At 40.9% G+C, this 15817-nt stretch overlaps 1 protein-coding gene across 1 annotated transcript in view; it reads left to right on the plus strand.

The window, feature by feature from the left end:
- The window catches only part of Itga8 (integrin subunit alpha 8), a 174661-nt gene that overhangs the window by 48634 nt on the left and 110210 nt on the right, over positions 1–15817 (plus strand). Inside the window, exons 11-13 of the mRNA XM_051151312.1 lie at positions 3478–3530; positions 13114–13319; positions 14128–14319. Coding sequence (XP_051007269.1) covers positions 3478–3530; positions 13114–13319; positions 14128–14319 — 451 coding nt within the window. The remainder of the gene's footprint in view (positions 1–3477; positions 3531–13113; positions 13320–14127; positions 14320–15817) is intronic.

The following is a 15817-nucleotide window of genomic DNA, read 5'->3' on the forward strand; positions in this document are numbered from 1 at the left end:
TTCTATAGCCCAGGTTGGTCTTGAACTCATGACAATCTTCCTGCCTCACCACACCCAGTACTGAGATCACAGATTCACACCACTATACCCAGCCTAAGAGATAGACATTTAAATGCAAAACAACTACTGTTCATATCACCATCAGGGAATGATGAACGCCGGACACAATGGTGTACCTAATCATTCCTAGCCCTCAAGCAGCTGGGTGTGGAAGGAGCAGCATGCGGCTGTTGGTTCAACTTCAGATGGTCATCAATGATTTGAAGAAAAGAAAATCGCATTATAATATGGTGGAGGCAGTGCAAAGGCTGGCAGCCTCTACAGCAGCCGTGCCCAACATAAAGCCAGTGGCAGAGACTGTGCAGGCTTTCACACGGGAAGAAACTGGGCAAACCTCAGGCTTCTGAGGGCTGCTGTGGCTATAAGCAAGCAGGAAATAAGTCAGAACCGAGGGTAAAAGGTGTGACAGCTCCTGTGAGTGGTAGTGTAGAACGCTCTGGTTTTAAGGCTTTTCTTTTTGCCGTACTCACCTACAAAATTAAGTGCACACTGAATTTGACACTAGCAACCTGCTTTGAGCTCCTCTTTTTCCTCTTTGCAGGGCTGAGGGTGAAACATGGGTCCTTGCACATATGAGCTACTAGCTCAGGTTACCCTGAGCTCACCTCTAGCCCCTATTTGCTTTTAGTAGTCTCACTATGTAACACATAGTCCCCTGTCCTCTGTCTCTCATATGCTAGGGTAGGGAGCATGAGCCTCCAGGCTCAGCATGCACTCTGGTCTTTGAAGGTATTAGCAGAGAAAAAGCTCCATACGCTGCTTGGTATAACCCCATGACCACTATTTAATGTGTTTAAAACTAAGACTTAATTGAGATCATGAAAACAATAACTCGGGGTCTTTAAAAATTATTTGTTTATTACTTTAATTTTTTACATAATATGTTTTCATATAGTATTTTGATCATATTCTTTCCCCGCTCCCAACTCCCTACCTCCCTACCCCCCCAACTTCACGTATGCACTCTCACTCACTCTCTGTCTTTCAAGGAAAAAAAAAAAAAAAAACCCAAAACAAAAAAATGTAAAACAATCAAAAAAGAAAAAAATCAAAACAAAACAACACATACACACCCACCCACCCACAACAAAACCAATAAGACCAAGGTCTTAGTGAGTAATTACTAGCGACAAGTTACACCCTCAGGTAGAGCTAGCATTGGATACTGGGAATGGCTGGGAATGGCAAAGAGGCCCTTTGACGTCAGTTCCTGGAAATCCTCAATAAAGGGCAGAGCCTCCTGTCAATGGTGTATTTGAGTATGCATGTGCGTATATCGGGCGGCAGGGGCTGCTAAAGAGAGCAAATCGAACACCTCCCTTAGCATCCAGAAATTTCTGGCAAGAGATTGAGACATGAAGAAATTCAGGTTGGGTTTCTTGCTTCTCCATGAGTATTGTCAAGGACGGCAGGAAAGAAAAAACCCCAGGATGTGTTTAGTGTTTGGGACTCAAAGCTTCCCTCGTTGCTAGCCAGTAAGTCAGGTTTCTACAGCACAGCAGATGGTAAGGCTCAAAAGCAAAAAGTCCCCAGAACATGGACCTGCAGAACAGTCCTGTTCTGCTGCAGACAGTGTTCAGTGTGTCCAAGGGTGAGCTCTCAAAATCTCCTTCCCAGGGACAGGAGACTTGCTGCTCCCAGGCCCTACCCTGTTGGCCATAGCAGGTGAGCCTGGCTTCTGCCACTCTTCTTTGCTATACCCTAAGCTTTCTCCTGAAACTCCACATTATAGAGTCCCGATAGACTGTCGCTTTGGATTTTTTCCTTGCAGGAACTACACATTTGTGTCTATACTCCATCCTGAGACCCTGTGTAAATGGGTCAATGCTCTGCATATGAGATGCTACCACTTCCCAACCAAATGTAGCTGGAGGCCCATGTTTCCCTGGGTATTATTGCCTGATGACATTTTCCACAGTTTTTTTTTTTCAAGCACTGAAAAATAACCCTGCCCTCCAGGAGAATGATGTCCAGAAAATCAATTAGCTAAGTTTTCAAGTGGACAGGAAGAGCTTTTCATATCTTGCTGCCAAAATTTGAGGGCCCAGGTACCCATTGCTGTGAAATGTTCAACCGGGATTTCAGACCCATCCTCTGAGCCTCTGTTGGGTGGTTGGGATCAATGAGGCTGGGGCGATGGTGAAGGTGGATGGGCGGCCAAGTTCTGAACCACTCTTCAGGAGGGATTTTGTGTCATAACGGAGTCTACTCAGATCCACACATCGCTCAGGCTCTGCAGGAAGGAGAGGGCTCAAACCCCACGGGAGTCGGCCTTCCAGGGAACAAGGTATCTAGGGGACTGTATTTTGATTGAGTTTAGAACATGATTGGGGAAGTTAAGTCAGCTAAAAATCAGATTGCAGACTCAAGAAGCAAAACAGGGCTAGAGCATTTGGTAAGGTGTTTGGGATGCAAGCATGAGCACCAGATTTTCCATCTCCAGCTCTGGCTGGGGGGAGGGGCAGGAACAACGGTAGGATGCCTGCACCCCAGTGCTGGAGCGTGCAGAGAAAAGAAAATGCCAAATGAGTAAACTCGAGATGCAGTGAGAGTCTCTGTCTCAGAGCAATCAAGGAAGATGCCCAAATGGTGATCTTTGGCTTCACACACATGTGCACACACATGCATCTGCACACACCCCTGAACCATGTAGACAACAATGGAGACACACACACACACACACCACAAAGAACAACATTGGTAAGATGAAATGATTAACCAGACCAAAACAAATTGCAAAACTATTTACAAATAATTCTAAGGAAAAACTTTGGGAAATTATTATATAGTATTTATGCTCACTGAAAAGATATAGAAGTCTTAACTAAAAATTATTTCACTATAATTTGATAAATTGTGGATTTCCCTAAAATTAAAATCACATTGTGATTTAGTAATATGGAAACCAAACTAGATAGCGTAATTCTTACTTCATTTTCTGCCACTGGAGTTATGAGGACCATCTGCTCTTTTGAGTCTGCCATGTGGAATCTCAGAGCTGGACAGTGTAACATCGGAAAATGCCCTGAAAGTCCCCCATGTGTGCTGGAATTCAGTTGATTCTGTGCGGTTCAAGACGCCTGAGCTAAATATGTTAAAGTACTACATGTCACAGAAAGGCTACAAGTAGCAAAGAGCCTCCTAGCAGTTGTGTCCCCTGGCTGAATGGGCCTAATGTATCCAGAGAATATACAAGCAGATGCCAGCATTATTATGGAGGGAATTATTCACCGGGTCAGAGGTCAGACTGAATCACTTGAGCACTTGGAACAAGGTCGCGGGGGGGGGGGGTCTATTAATTTAAATGCAAAAAGATGTGCCACACTGAGAGTCATTTCTCATGAATAATTACGAGGTGGCTATAAACATAGCTTCAAACATAGCTTCCTAAACACAAAATCTATTATTGTATTGCAGATGGCGTCTTACTTCGGGTATACCGTTGTGGTATCGGATGTTAACAGTGATGGGTAAGTTTATAAGAACTTCCTCCCCTGCTGTGTGCTATGTCCATCCGTAAAAGATGTTATATATTTGCTTCATAGAGTACATCCTTCTGTACTTCCTGAACAAGATAGAGGCCCTCTTGTTTTAACTTCTGGTTCAGGGCAAGAGGATGTGTCTAATAAAGAATGCTGTCATCTTATTTTATGCCTTGCTGAGATCGTCCACATCTGCCACTTCCAAACAGAGGACAATTTTGTTTGGTTTTACTCTGGTATTACTCAACAGCCATGGGCCATTCAAACAGCACAGCCAGCGAGCAGCTTGCTCATCTATTTCTCCTTGTGTCCAGAGGCTTTCCCTCCACATGATATAGTCACAAAGCATTGTACACACCGATAACTTTTTTCCTCCTTCCAATGCCACGTATCGCGAAACCCATAGAGAACATGACACGATGTGATTTGATTTTCTCCGATCGTGGCAGTAAACTACAGCTGAGTTTGAACTAAACTCCACTACTGCACTGTGGTTGTATGGAAGTAATTGTATCAAAAGTAAAATGATCCCATGCACCCTTTGCTTTATCAAAGCTCTTGGGATATAATTTGGCAGCGTATTAAGAAAATCTTGGCCAAGGGTGGCAGTGAGTGCATGTCTGTAACAGCCTGAGACTGAGGCAGGGGTTCAAGTATACACTAGAGAATATAGGGTAGGCCAGAGTATATAGCAAGGGGAGGGAGGAGCAAAGGAGGTGTAGAGGAGGGAAATCTTCCAGTTAACAAATGCTCCTGGGTACGTATCCCTTGGACTAGTGTTTTGATATAAGCGAGTATATACCGTTTGTCTCTTTTTGCTTCTGGGTGAACTCACTCATTATGATAATTTCTAGATCAATCCATTTGTCCACAAATTTCGGGAATTCCTCATTTTTAATAGCTGAGTAGTATTCCATCGTGTAAATATACCACAGTTTCTTAGTCCATTCTTCTACTGAGGGACACTTAGGCTCTTTCCATGTTCTGGCTATTATGTATAAAGCACCTGTGAACATGGTTGAGCATATGTCCCTGTTATGTGGTAGGGCATTTTCTGGGTATATTCCAAGGAGTGGGATAGCTGGGTCTTGAGGAAGCCCTATTTCCATTTTTCTGAGAAAGCACCAGATAGCTTTCCAAAGTGGTTGTACTAGTTTGTATTCCCACCAGCAATGAAGGAGTGAGCATATATAAGGGGAGGAGGTCTCCCTCAATCACAGACATAGGGGAGGGGAGAAGGGGAGAAATGGGAGGGAGGGAAGAATGGGAGAAAACAGGGGAAGGGCTAACAATCGAGATGTAATATGAATAAATTAATAAAATTTTAAAAAAAAAGAAAGAAAGAAAATTGCCAAAAAAAAAAAAAAAAAAAAAAAACAAAACAAAACAACAACAACAACAACAACAAATGCTCCTGGGGAATCTGCTATGAAAGGCATCATTCTCAGGCACCCAAAACTCTATACACTTCTTTTTTAATTTAATTATTCTTTAAAATTAATAATGTTTTGTATTCCCCTAAAGAATGGATTCATGAACCCTGAACTTTCTCACAGATAGAAGGCCCACAGGTTTTCAGTATGCTAATAATAACTTGCTGTTTTTAATTACTTGGATATTGTGAAATTCAAGGTTCTATAATAAATAAACAAATTCTGGAAGCAAATGGGGTTGATCAAAGGCAGTAGAGATGGATTGCTCAAGTGAAGTCTAAGATCACAATGGTGGGAGTTTATTCAGAGGTAAGAAAATCACTTAGCTAGAGGATGACTCATGTTGAGAAGGGTCATGCCCCTTCAGCATACACACTCTGTCTCTGTCTCTGTGTCTGTCTCTCTGTCTCTCTGTCTCTCTGTCTCTCTGTCTCTGTCTCTCTCTGTCTCTCTCTCTCTCTGTCTCTCTGTCTCTCTCTCTCTCTCTCTCTCTCTCTCTCTCTCTCTCTCTCTGTTTCTCTCTCTCTCTCTCTGTCTCTGTGTGTCTTTGTCTTTCTCTGTCTCCCTCTTTGTATCTCTCTCTGCCTCTGCCTCTCTCTTATCATTCTTTGTCTCTGTTTATATCTCTGTGCCTATGTCTCTGTCTATGTCTCTCTGTCTCTCCCTCCCTTTCTCCCTCTCTCCCTTCCTCTCCCTCCCTTTCCCCCTTCCCCCATCAGCTGAACCAGACTTTTTCCACACCAAAAGATTATTAAGTACCATGGATATGAGACAGTTAATGAAGATTGTTTGACAACATGCATGCTTATCTCGTGTGCTCCAAAATCAAAGTTCTTACCAAAATGTAAATATCAGGATAGAAAACAAGATGCTATTAAGCCAAGTGTCAAAATAAGGTAATGATTGTTTTTTGTTTTTACCGTAAGCATTTATATGTGTATGTGTTTATTTTTAAGGCAGATTTTTGCCATGTAACCCAGATTGGCCTAGAATTCATAATCCTCCTGTCTCAGGCTTCCTACTCTGGGCTTACAAACATTCATCACCACATCTTAATATTTTTATTTAGAAACAAAGGACAGGTATTATAATCGATTCAAACATTTAGACCACACAATTGTGCACACACTGGGTAGTGGTAGAAATTATCAAGCCTGTCATAGTTTTGAGATGGTGGTATATACGGACTGGCAGGATTAACTCCAGTTTTGGTTTCTTGATACAGCTCAAACTATGAACTCATCTATGTAAACTTTCTTAGGAATTTTTGGAACAGCAAATGGAAACAGTAATTTTTTTTCTAGGCAAGAGAATCTGTTTTAACTTTTCACTACAGTCATTGAACTGAGTAGTATTATTTATCCTACCTCAGAAACTAATAGAATTAAAACTGAAGCCATGGGCGTGTCCACACCATTGTTTACGGCTTTGAACAGAAGGAAAGGAGACAGAGTCCACCAGACTTTAGCCACTAGTGAAAGTAAGACTACATTGGAGAGAAACTCTTTGAAAGAATGTAGGTTTTAGCAGTTATAATTTTAAGCTAGATTCACACAAAGTAAAATACTTTTCATTCACATAGAAGTTGTTATAAATAAATAAGATGGGAAATTAAAAAAAACCTGAACCATAACAAGGTTATAAGCTCAATTCAGTTCACTCATGTAACTTGCTAAATCCCCTCTGTTAGCACCTATCATAAACCAAGTTGTTTGCCGAGATATCAACTCTGCAGCCCACTGTTCCAGATTCTTTTAATACATACATTGATTAGCATGAAAATTTATCCCTGGAGAAAAAGATAGGGTTCTTATATTAAATTAACTTAGTAATAATGTCTTTAATCTACAGGAAGGAAATTCTGATTCTTCGTGTTTGGTGTTCTCACACTTTATCACAAACAGTAACTGCTTGTAATGTCCTGCTCCACATGATGTCATGTGGCGGCTGAGATGTTGAACCTTTCCTTACATTGGGTCATCAGAGTGGATTTAGATATACATTGGAGAGAAAAACTAAAGCTATATGCTTCGCAGAGGTGTTTACGTAGACTGTACTTAAATTTATGACCTTCTAGATAGAATGCAGCTGATGCATGTATCCTAGCTCCAAGAAATGCCTTTCCGGGAAAAGTTAAATCTCACCCATACTACCACCAAAGGGACAAGTTTTAGTGAAAACACATCCTGAACATGATTTCTTCATAATTGCTCTATAAAAAATGTGAACATATTTAAAATTCTTTCTATCCATATTCTTTTGGACTGTTCCTCAGCCTTAGGCATCATTACTGATCAGACAGTTTACAAAAGTTATCTGTGCTAATAATACTTGAAATGTTTAAACTTGAATTGGGTGTACGTGTGTGCACGCACACACACACACACACACACACACACACACACACACACACACACACACACACACACACACACACACACAGGATTTAGTCAGCTATAGTGGCATACAACATCATTCCGGAGTCTGAGGCAGGAAGATCATGAGTTCAAGGCCTGTGCTGGCTACCTGGCAAGACCCTATCTTTAAAAGCACATATAACTTACTACCTGCAGTCCATAATATCAAATGTATTTGAAAGCTGGGGCTGTGCTCAAGTAGTAGAGCAGTGGGTAGCACACCGGAAGCTGTGGGCTGGGGCACTACAGGAATCCAGGCATGATAGCACATGCCTGTAATCCCAGCACTTGGGATATGAAAAGAGAAAAATCAGAAGTTTAAGGTCATCCTTGGATATAAAGCAAATTCAAGGCCACCCTGCTTTCTACCTCATAAAGAAATATAATTGTGTCATGCCCCAGTACACACACACACACACACACACACCACGCGCATGCACACGTACCTGCACACACTTCTTCCTCCTCATGATGTATAATATATTTACTCCGTTTCCTATCATTATATTCTATTTTATTTAAAACTGTTCCTGGGGACACATTCAATTGAATTCACAATCCTCTAATGGGTGGCAAACCAAGATTTTAAAACACCAGCCTAAACAATCATATGAACTGTGATTAAATGGCCCTATGAGTGTATTTATAGCAAGTGAAAAACAGTCTGTGAAGCACATTATTCCAACTGAATCTGAGCTGCTTATTGTCTCCTAATTCTATGAGGGTACGCATATAAGTTAGGAATATTTAAAGTATTTTGAGGGACTTATAATTTAAATATCTAGGGAACTCTATTTCTAAAAAGATAAATCAGTACTGTCACATTACTTTGGAATCTAAGCATTCCATGAATGCTATAGTCCCCAACAATCATAGGGCTAAAAAATTTCTACTTCTACAACCCAGTGCTTGCAAGGAGAAAAGTACTGAGCCAATTGTGTCAACCCTTGTTATAATTGCACCCTCACAGACCAATCAGACTGCTTCATTCCTTCCTCATGGAATGAGAAATGATTCCTGCTAGTCTTCGCAATGGAGAACTAGTGACTTTGTGTGTCTTAGTTCTAGGTTGCTAGGTAACCACATTCACAGCTAGATGATTAACAAACACATCTTCATGTTTGACATGACAAGGCATAGAGACAGAGCTAGCCAGGGCACTCCTGAATAAGACCATGGGCTGGAAACATAGACCCTTGCTTCCTTTTCCATGTGGGATACAGCAAGAGGGAAAATGATGTGATGTTTTTAGTTTTGCCTCTATTCTTTTGTGACATGTATTTGGAACATTTTAAGTTGGGTGTGAGCCTGTAATCCCAGCACTTGGGAGGGAGGCTAAGCCGGAAGATTGTGAATTTCAGGCCAACTTGGACTACATAGCTAGACCCCGCCTAAAAGAAGAAAGAATAAAAGAAGAAAGGTGGAATGGGAGGAAGTAGGGAGGGAGAAAGAAAAATTTAAGTTTAGGAATCCTTCTGAGGCTTTGGAATCTAAAACAGAAATAATAGCAGGTTCCTAAACTCTGCCTCCCCCTGCCCTGCCCGTCATCCCCCGCCCCACTTCCTTCTCACAGCGCAGGCTGCTGGAAAGCACCGCCCAGTGTTGTATCTACTACCCTCGGCAGCCTACTCTAAAAGCATTTCTAGACTCTAACCACCCCAGAGTTACTCTTTCCTTGTTTGTGGCTCCTGCAGAGTGAGAAAGAAGGAAACACGACCTTTGCTTTTCAGACATGAATTCCTTCTATTTACATTGGTAGAATGGAAGAATGTTGGGTATTCTCCTCTTCAGACAGCCCAAGCCCATTTGTTAAATGTTACAGTACTGGAAGTGCCTGGAGGAGCGGGGAGGGAGCCGGGAGAGATGTCTCCAATGGTATTCAGTGAAGTAGTCGATTTCTATACTGTCCACTTTTAACAAATACAGCTCTTCACCACACTATACCTGCTAGGTCTAACTCAATATTACTCCAAAATTCTCATTTTTCTCACTTCATCTGCATTCAACTTAATTCTTCAGTTACCTTTCTTTTTCACTAGTATTAATATATTTCCTTCTTAGGCTTACAAGAGAATGGATCAGAAAGTACAGCATCGCCACATTTCTGTTCACCCCTCCTCCTTACCCTGCTAGAGCGCCTTGTAGAACAGCGGGAATGATGCATACTATGCAGCATCTAGCCTTCTCACATCAGCTCCTGTCAATCAGAACTGTGCGCCATTTCCGCCTTACCTTTCCATGGTTCTCTGCTACTTCCTGTTCATTGCTGAAGAATATGTCTCTGGATGATGCAACACAGTTTTTGAGGGCATCTTGGTTGTTTCCAAGTTTTAGCAGTTATGCTGCAAATATCTGCATGCACATTTTCATGGGAGCTCCTGTGTCAAGTTCACTTGGGAAAATAAAAGGAGTGCAATTGTGAGATCATATTGTGATAAGCCTACGTGCAGCTGTTTAGGGACCTGCTAGGATGCTTCAGAGTAGCTGTATTGATTTGGTTGCAGCTTCATCCACACTAACTTTTGGTGTTAGAGGCATTCGGAGTTCAGCTGTTCAAAGTGATTTACAGTAGCCCCTCATTACTTAAATTTTCAGTTCCTAATGTCATGTGATATGGAATGACTTCTCATGTGCTTGCACCGTCTTTGAGAGGGTATCTAATTCACTTCTTTCGCCCAGCTTTAATATGTTTTGGCCTGTAGTTCTTACTATATCTTATATAAATATGACATAACCTATAGTATTATATGATATTACCTATAATAGCACTGTAACATATGACATTGGTATACATGATTACTTTTCAATTTTTGAATTCTAAGAATTGCTTATGCATTTTATCTTGCCAATTGAATATGCTGCACTGAGCAACCATGGAGCTCACCTGGGCCACTCAGTGTACTCTGACTCTACCCATGGGTGCCTGCCATGTCTCAGAACACAGCGATTAGGACTTCTTATTTCAGATGCAGCAGCAGATTCCACATGTGATCAATGTCACCTTCTCCAGGAAGCCTCCCTTCATTGCTTCCAAGCTCCTGCCTCTTCTCTGTCTACAATCTCAGCGCTAATTTGGATTAATTTTATTTTTTTCAAGCTGCCTTGTTTGTGGTTATGTGAGTGATAAGTTGAAAATATATCATTTCCAAGTTTTGACTTGACTCAATATACAACACTGTATTTTTAAATTACTAACACTGTTCAGTCCTAAGCCTAGCAGGTGTGCACAATATATTTTTTCTTTTAAATTATATATTTATTATTTAAAACACTTTTAAATTTAAATATATTTTGATCCTATTTCTCCCCACACCTAAGTCTCCAGATCCTCTGCCCCTCCTTCGCTGCCGAACTTTAAGTTATTTCTCAAAAGGCAAATATGCAATAAAGCAAAACCCTCCAAAACCAAGAAAATCAAACAAAACCACACCCAAAATGAAAACAAAAGCAAACCCCCTACACACACACACCAAACTGTCACCAAATAAAAGTACACACAAATAATGGATCCCATATAATGAACGACTATATGAGCTCAACTCTATGAGGCCTTTTCTGGAATGCATGGTATACCCAGTGTCTCTCTATTTTCCCTCTTCCAGCAGGTATAAAGACCAATTCCGTTGTTAACCTTTACCCTAGTAACTAGGTTTTCACTCATTCATTCACTCAAAAAACAAAACATAAGAAGATGAAACAGACACTATCAATTTGAAATTGGACAAGACAAACCATCAGCAGGAGAAGAGCCCCAAGAAACAGTCTGTAGACCACCACTGAATTCAGGGAGAGGTGAGAACAAGGGAGGCAGTACAGCATGTCATTGCTAGAGCTTAGGGCCTCTGGAAAGATTTTAGCTCTAAAGCTGGACATGTGGCACACATCTGTGATGCCAGCATTTGAGAGGCTGAGAGTGAGAGATCATGAGTTCAAGACCAGCCTGGGCTACAGAAAAGATCCTGACCAAAAAAAAACAAAAACAAAACAAAAACAAAAAAAACAAAAACAAAAAAGAAAAGGCAGAAGAAGAGAAGAATGGAGGAATGGAAGGACAAAGGAAGGGAGGGATAAAGGGAGAGAGGGAAGAGAGGGAAATGGAAGACAACAAAGAGGAGGGAAGGGTGAAAGGAGGAGAGATAAAGAATAAAGTGTCTGGCTTTCAATAGTTTTCTACGCATCCTTACTTTTTAAAAATTATGTTGTAAGTCCATCACATATTAATATATCTTTATATATGAATAGCATAGCAAGGCAATGATTTTATCACAGTATATATTACTGTATGCTCATCATAATAATAGTCTACAATCAGCAGTAATGCCGTGACAATATATAATTTAACCATGTGAATGAAAGTATTCAGGTAATTAGGTAACTGGCAAACCTCAGCATTAATTGGCATGGGGTAAAAGTCAAGGCGAATTTGTATTTTCATACACCTGCATCTGCCAATAGGCTCTTATCTTCAGACATACTTGAGCAGCAGTCACTAAAATGTTGCTGTTATATTACCAGTATGGTCTAATATTTTTTTTATTATCAGGCATATAATTATTATTATTGCCGTATTTTTAACCCACTAGCAATCGTTCAAGACACAGACACTTGTATATTTTAAAATAGCCTTAGTTAACCTGGGGCAGGACAGACATCAATCCACTAAACTACTTCCCCATACCTGCCCCAATCCCATGCCATCTGATTCTAGTAATTTCTATCAAGCTACTTCCCATCCATAATCCCAAATACTTGCGAATGTTCTTCATCTGGGCCAAGTCTCCATCCACACCAGCCATGTGCTTCTCCACCTAACCCATGGTGGCCTTCTTTCCCTCTCTCCTCTTCTCTGGTTTCAATTCTTCCCAAGATTCTCTCTCTCCCCAAGCCCAGGAACCTTAGCCACACCTATCCTCTTTGCCCTGCCCAGGTGTGATGGCTTTTTATTAATTAGCATCAAAATACATCAGACCAACCCACAACACTAATAAAGGTCAAGGCATCTATTTTTGTTACTAGGAGTTTTCTTAAATTTTTGGAAAACAAAAATCAAGTACTTTTGAAGTCTCCTGACAAAGCAGAAAATTCCCCATCCCATCTGCTGTGTGAGGTCTACCGCTCTGATGAAGACACCTTCAGCCATATTTGTTTCTTACCCATGTGGTAGTTATAGCTCATTTCTAAGTCCAAGCCTTAAAAATATGTTCTTAGTTCCATGCTATGACGTACACAGAATGACTGTATATTTCATCAGGAATAAAAATGTCCTTCCCAGCCAGCGTTAATTACTTCTCTGGCCTTTTTTATTTAACCAGAAGAAGGACAGGACAAAAATTATTTGAAATCTTATTACAGCAAGAAGTCAGGGTCAGCTCAATAAATTACATGCAAACTCTTGTGTTCTCAAAACACAAAACCTGTTCAGGTTTGATGTGTTTTCCATGTGGAACTCAAGTTTCTGGAAATGCACTAAAAAGCCAGAAAGATGAAATGTCTCTGGTTTCTTTGTCATTTCTCGCATAGTTGGAAAGTTCAATGTGATAACTTAACAACTTTTATTTTGTTCAGCATTCTGCTTTGTAGACATAACAAAGCTATGAAAGAAATCTGATGATTGCAAAACGGCCCTCAGGAAAGGAAATGTACCAACAGAAGTGGACTTAATACTTAAAGAGGACCTTGTCTGCCCGGCTGCTGACTGTCGGCTCTCTCTGTTCTCTGCAGCATGGATGACATATTGGTGGGGGCGCCTCTCTTTATGGAGCGTGAATTTGAAAGCAATCCTAAAGAAGTAGGGCAGGTCTACCTGTACCTACAAGTGAGCACCCTCCTCTTCCAGGACCCACAGGTCCTCACCGGCACGGAGACTTTCGGGAGATTCGGCAGTTCTGTGGCCCACTTGGGGGACCTGAACCAAGATGGATACAACGGTAATTTAATTTAGAGCCATATGTGGGGCTCGCTTGCACCTTCGTACCATGCGACTGCTGCAATAGGAAGTCATGGCCATTTAAAAGATTCTTAACTGTGAGGGCCTCGTTGTTATTGTTGACTCAATAAATGCTGAAAAATCTCAAGGTAAATTTAGGTTTGTATGTTTTGATTCATTTAGATATTGCATGGAGATTTTCTCACATACAATTTCTCAATGGTGGCTTAAGAGATGTAGAAATTTGTATATGAATAGAGTGGAGATAAGCAAATATTGACACGTTAAGAAGCATTATTACTATTTCCTTCCACCTCCGGGTCTTTGTAAGGCAGATACTTCTCCTGAAAGGTGAGGAAGGGCTCTTCCTTTTAACTGTCACATGCTTGGTTCTTTCATGACCATAGACTTCAGTTTCAATGCCCACCATAGTGACACCCTGTCTGACCACCTAACCTAAAACAATGCTCTCTCTCCCCACTGTACCAGTATTTTTATTTATTTATTTATTGGTTTTCAACACCATTTATTGCCTTCAATATTTCCTTAAATGTGTTTCTATTCAGAATGACCATTACCTTCCCACAAAATATATACTTACTAAATACAGGCCTTTGAGTGTCTCACTGGCTTTGCCTCTGCTGCCTATAGCAGCACCTTAATGTGCTCTCAGCAGACACTTGTAATTGATATAACGCATTTGGGCCTTCTGGCATTGCTTTTGAATTGTACTTAATTTTTTTTCTAAAATTTCTTTCTTTCTTTTCTTTTTTTTTTTCCCCTTCAAATCCGATTCTATGTCTCTGCAGACATCGCCATTGGTGTACCCTTTGCAGGCAAGGATCAAAGAGGCATGGTGCTAATCTACAATGGAAACCCAAAAGGCTTGCATACCAAGCCTTCCCAAGTTCTGCAAGGAATGTGGGGCTCAGAGGCCATCCCTTCTGGATTTGGCTTTTCTCTAAGAGGAGACGCAGACATAGACAAGAATGATTACCCAGGTAAGGTTCTCTGTCTTTTCCCACATGAATACTCACTTCCTGGCGAGAGTTCATGCTCTGGAAAATACATCATGCATAAGCATGCCTCTCATAAAAGATGAAGGTCAAATTTAACATGGCACAGGATTTCTGGAGTAATTCCAGAATGACTTTCACAAGCATTTAAGACAAAACAAACAGTTCCTTTAGAGTCAAGAGACAATGTCAGAAAGGCAAGATGACTTTAAAAGCTGCCTTGGACATAAAGCTTGTCAACTGTGCAACCCAAGTTTTCATTGAGATCCCAAAGTAATGTGGTCTCCACTGGCGTTCAGCTGGCTTCAGACACCTGCCTAAAGCAATTTGTTTTAACCTGCTATTCCCTTTCAGGCTCAGAGTTACTATTAATCAGTGCATAACCTGAATAGTTTTTGTTGTGAGTTGCATGGTTTCAGAGAGTATTTTTCAACCATATTCATGGCCTTTCCAAAGACAGTTTAACTATTTTAAAGAGGAGAAAGTGGCTCATGATAGGACACATAAGCTTACTTGATTGTCCTTTCCATGAGGGCGCATAGGAATCCATATGGCACAGATAATTCATATTTTGCAGACACCACATAATAATAAGGGGTTGTCCTAAAGGATTAGTAACCAGAACATTTAACAGAGAGCTTTGGATGTCTAGGTTACATGGCTCATTGGTCACTTTTATGTTGGTTCTTTCAAGATGGTTTTCATAAATCTTAGAAAACATTAATATTTGATGACAATTTTATTTATTAAGTCCTGTCTTTTTCCATCATCCTTTTCGCTAATTGGGAATTTTCCATCTATAGACTGCTTTCTGGTTTGGGGAAGGAAGCAGTTCAGTAAGCTGACTGTGACACTGTACATCCTTCATTTCCATTGTTTGGTTTTTGTTTTTCCTCTGGAATTAGGCAAAACAAGACGACACAACACATTCTTATACAATCTCCAGAGAGCTTGCACAGTGCTGGCAGAGCTGCAATAAAGGGCTGGGAGGGGATTTAGATCATGTCAAATGTGTTTATTCTAGCTATACAGTCAATGAATGTCAATGCTTTGATGGGGGAGGGTCTCGTACATAATGTCTTCGGGTTTTGACTAATTCACAATTCTAGATCCCTCACGCTGTTACTATTCCAACTCTGTCAAGGCAATTAGTAAAATCAAACTCTTGTGGTTGCAGTTTCAGTTTATTTAGAAAATATGGCTACTCTTTCTTTCTGTCGTAAGCATCATTTCCCCACCGGTAGTAACAGGGAACTTGACCAGCAGAATGGCTGTGCCTTCTGCAGGGCGAGGAAATAGAGGATGTATCAATCAGCCAGCCAGGGCACCACTTCCGGTGAAGGCTGAACAAGGGCCAAATGAGGGTAACACAAGACACGTTTCCTATGAAATTATATTCATTCCAAGGGAATATCCTAAGCTAGGGAAGGGAGGGTATAATATGCTGGGGGTCTTCCCCGTGTCTCTTCACAAGATCTTAAAG

This window comes from Acomys russatus, chromosome 9 (assembly GCF_903995435.1).
Source record: "Acomys russatus chromosome 9, mAcoRus1.1, whole genome shotgun sequence".
NCBI classification, from domain to species: domain Eukaryota; kingdom Metazoa; phylum Chordata; class Mammalia; order Rodentia; family Muridae; genus Acomys; species Acomys russatus.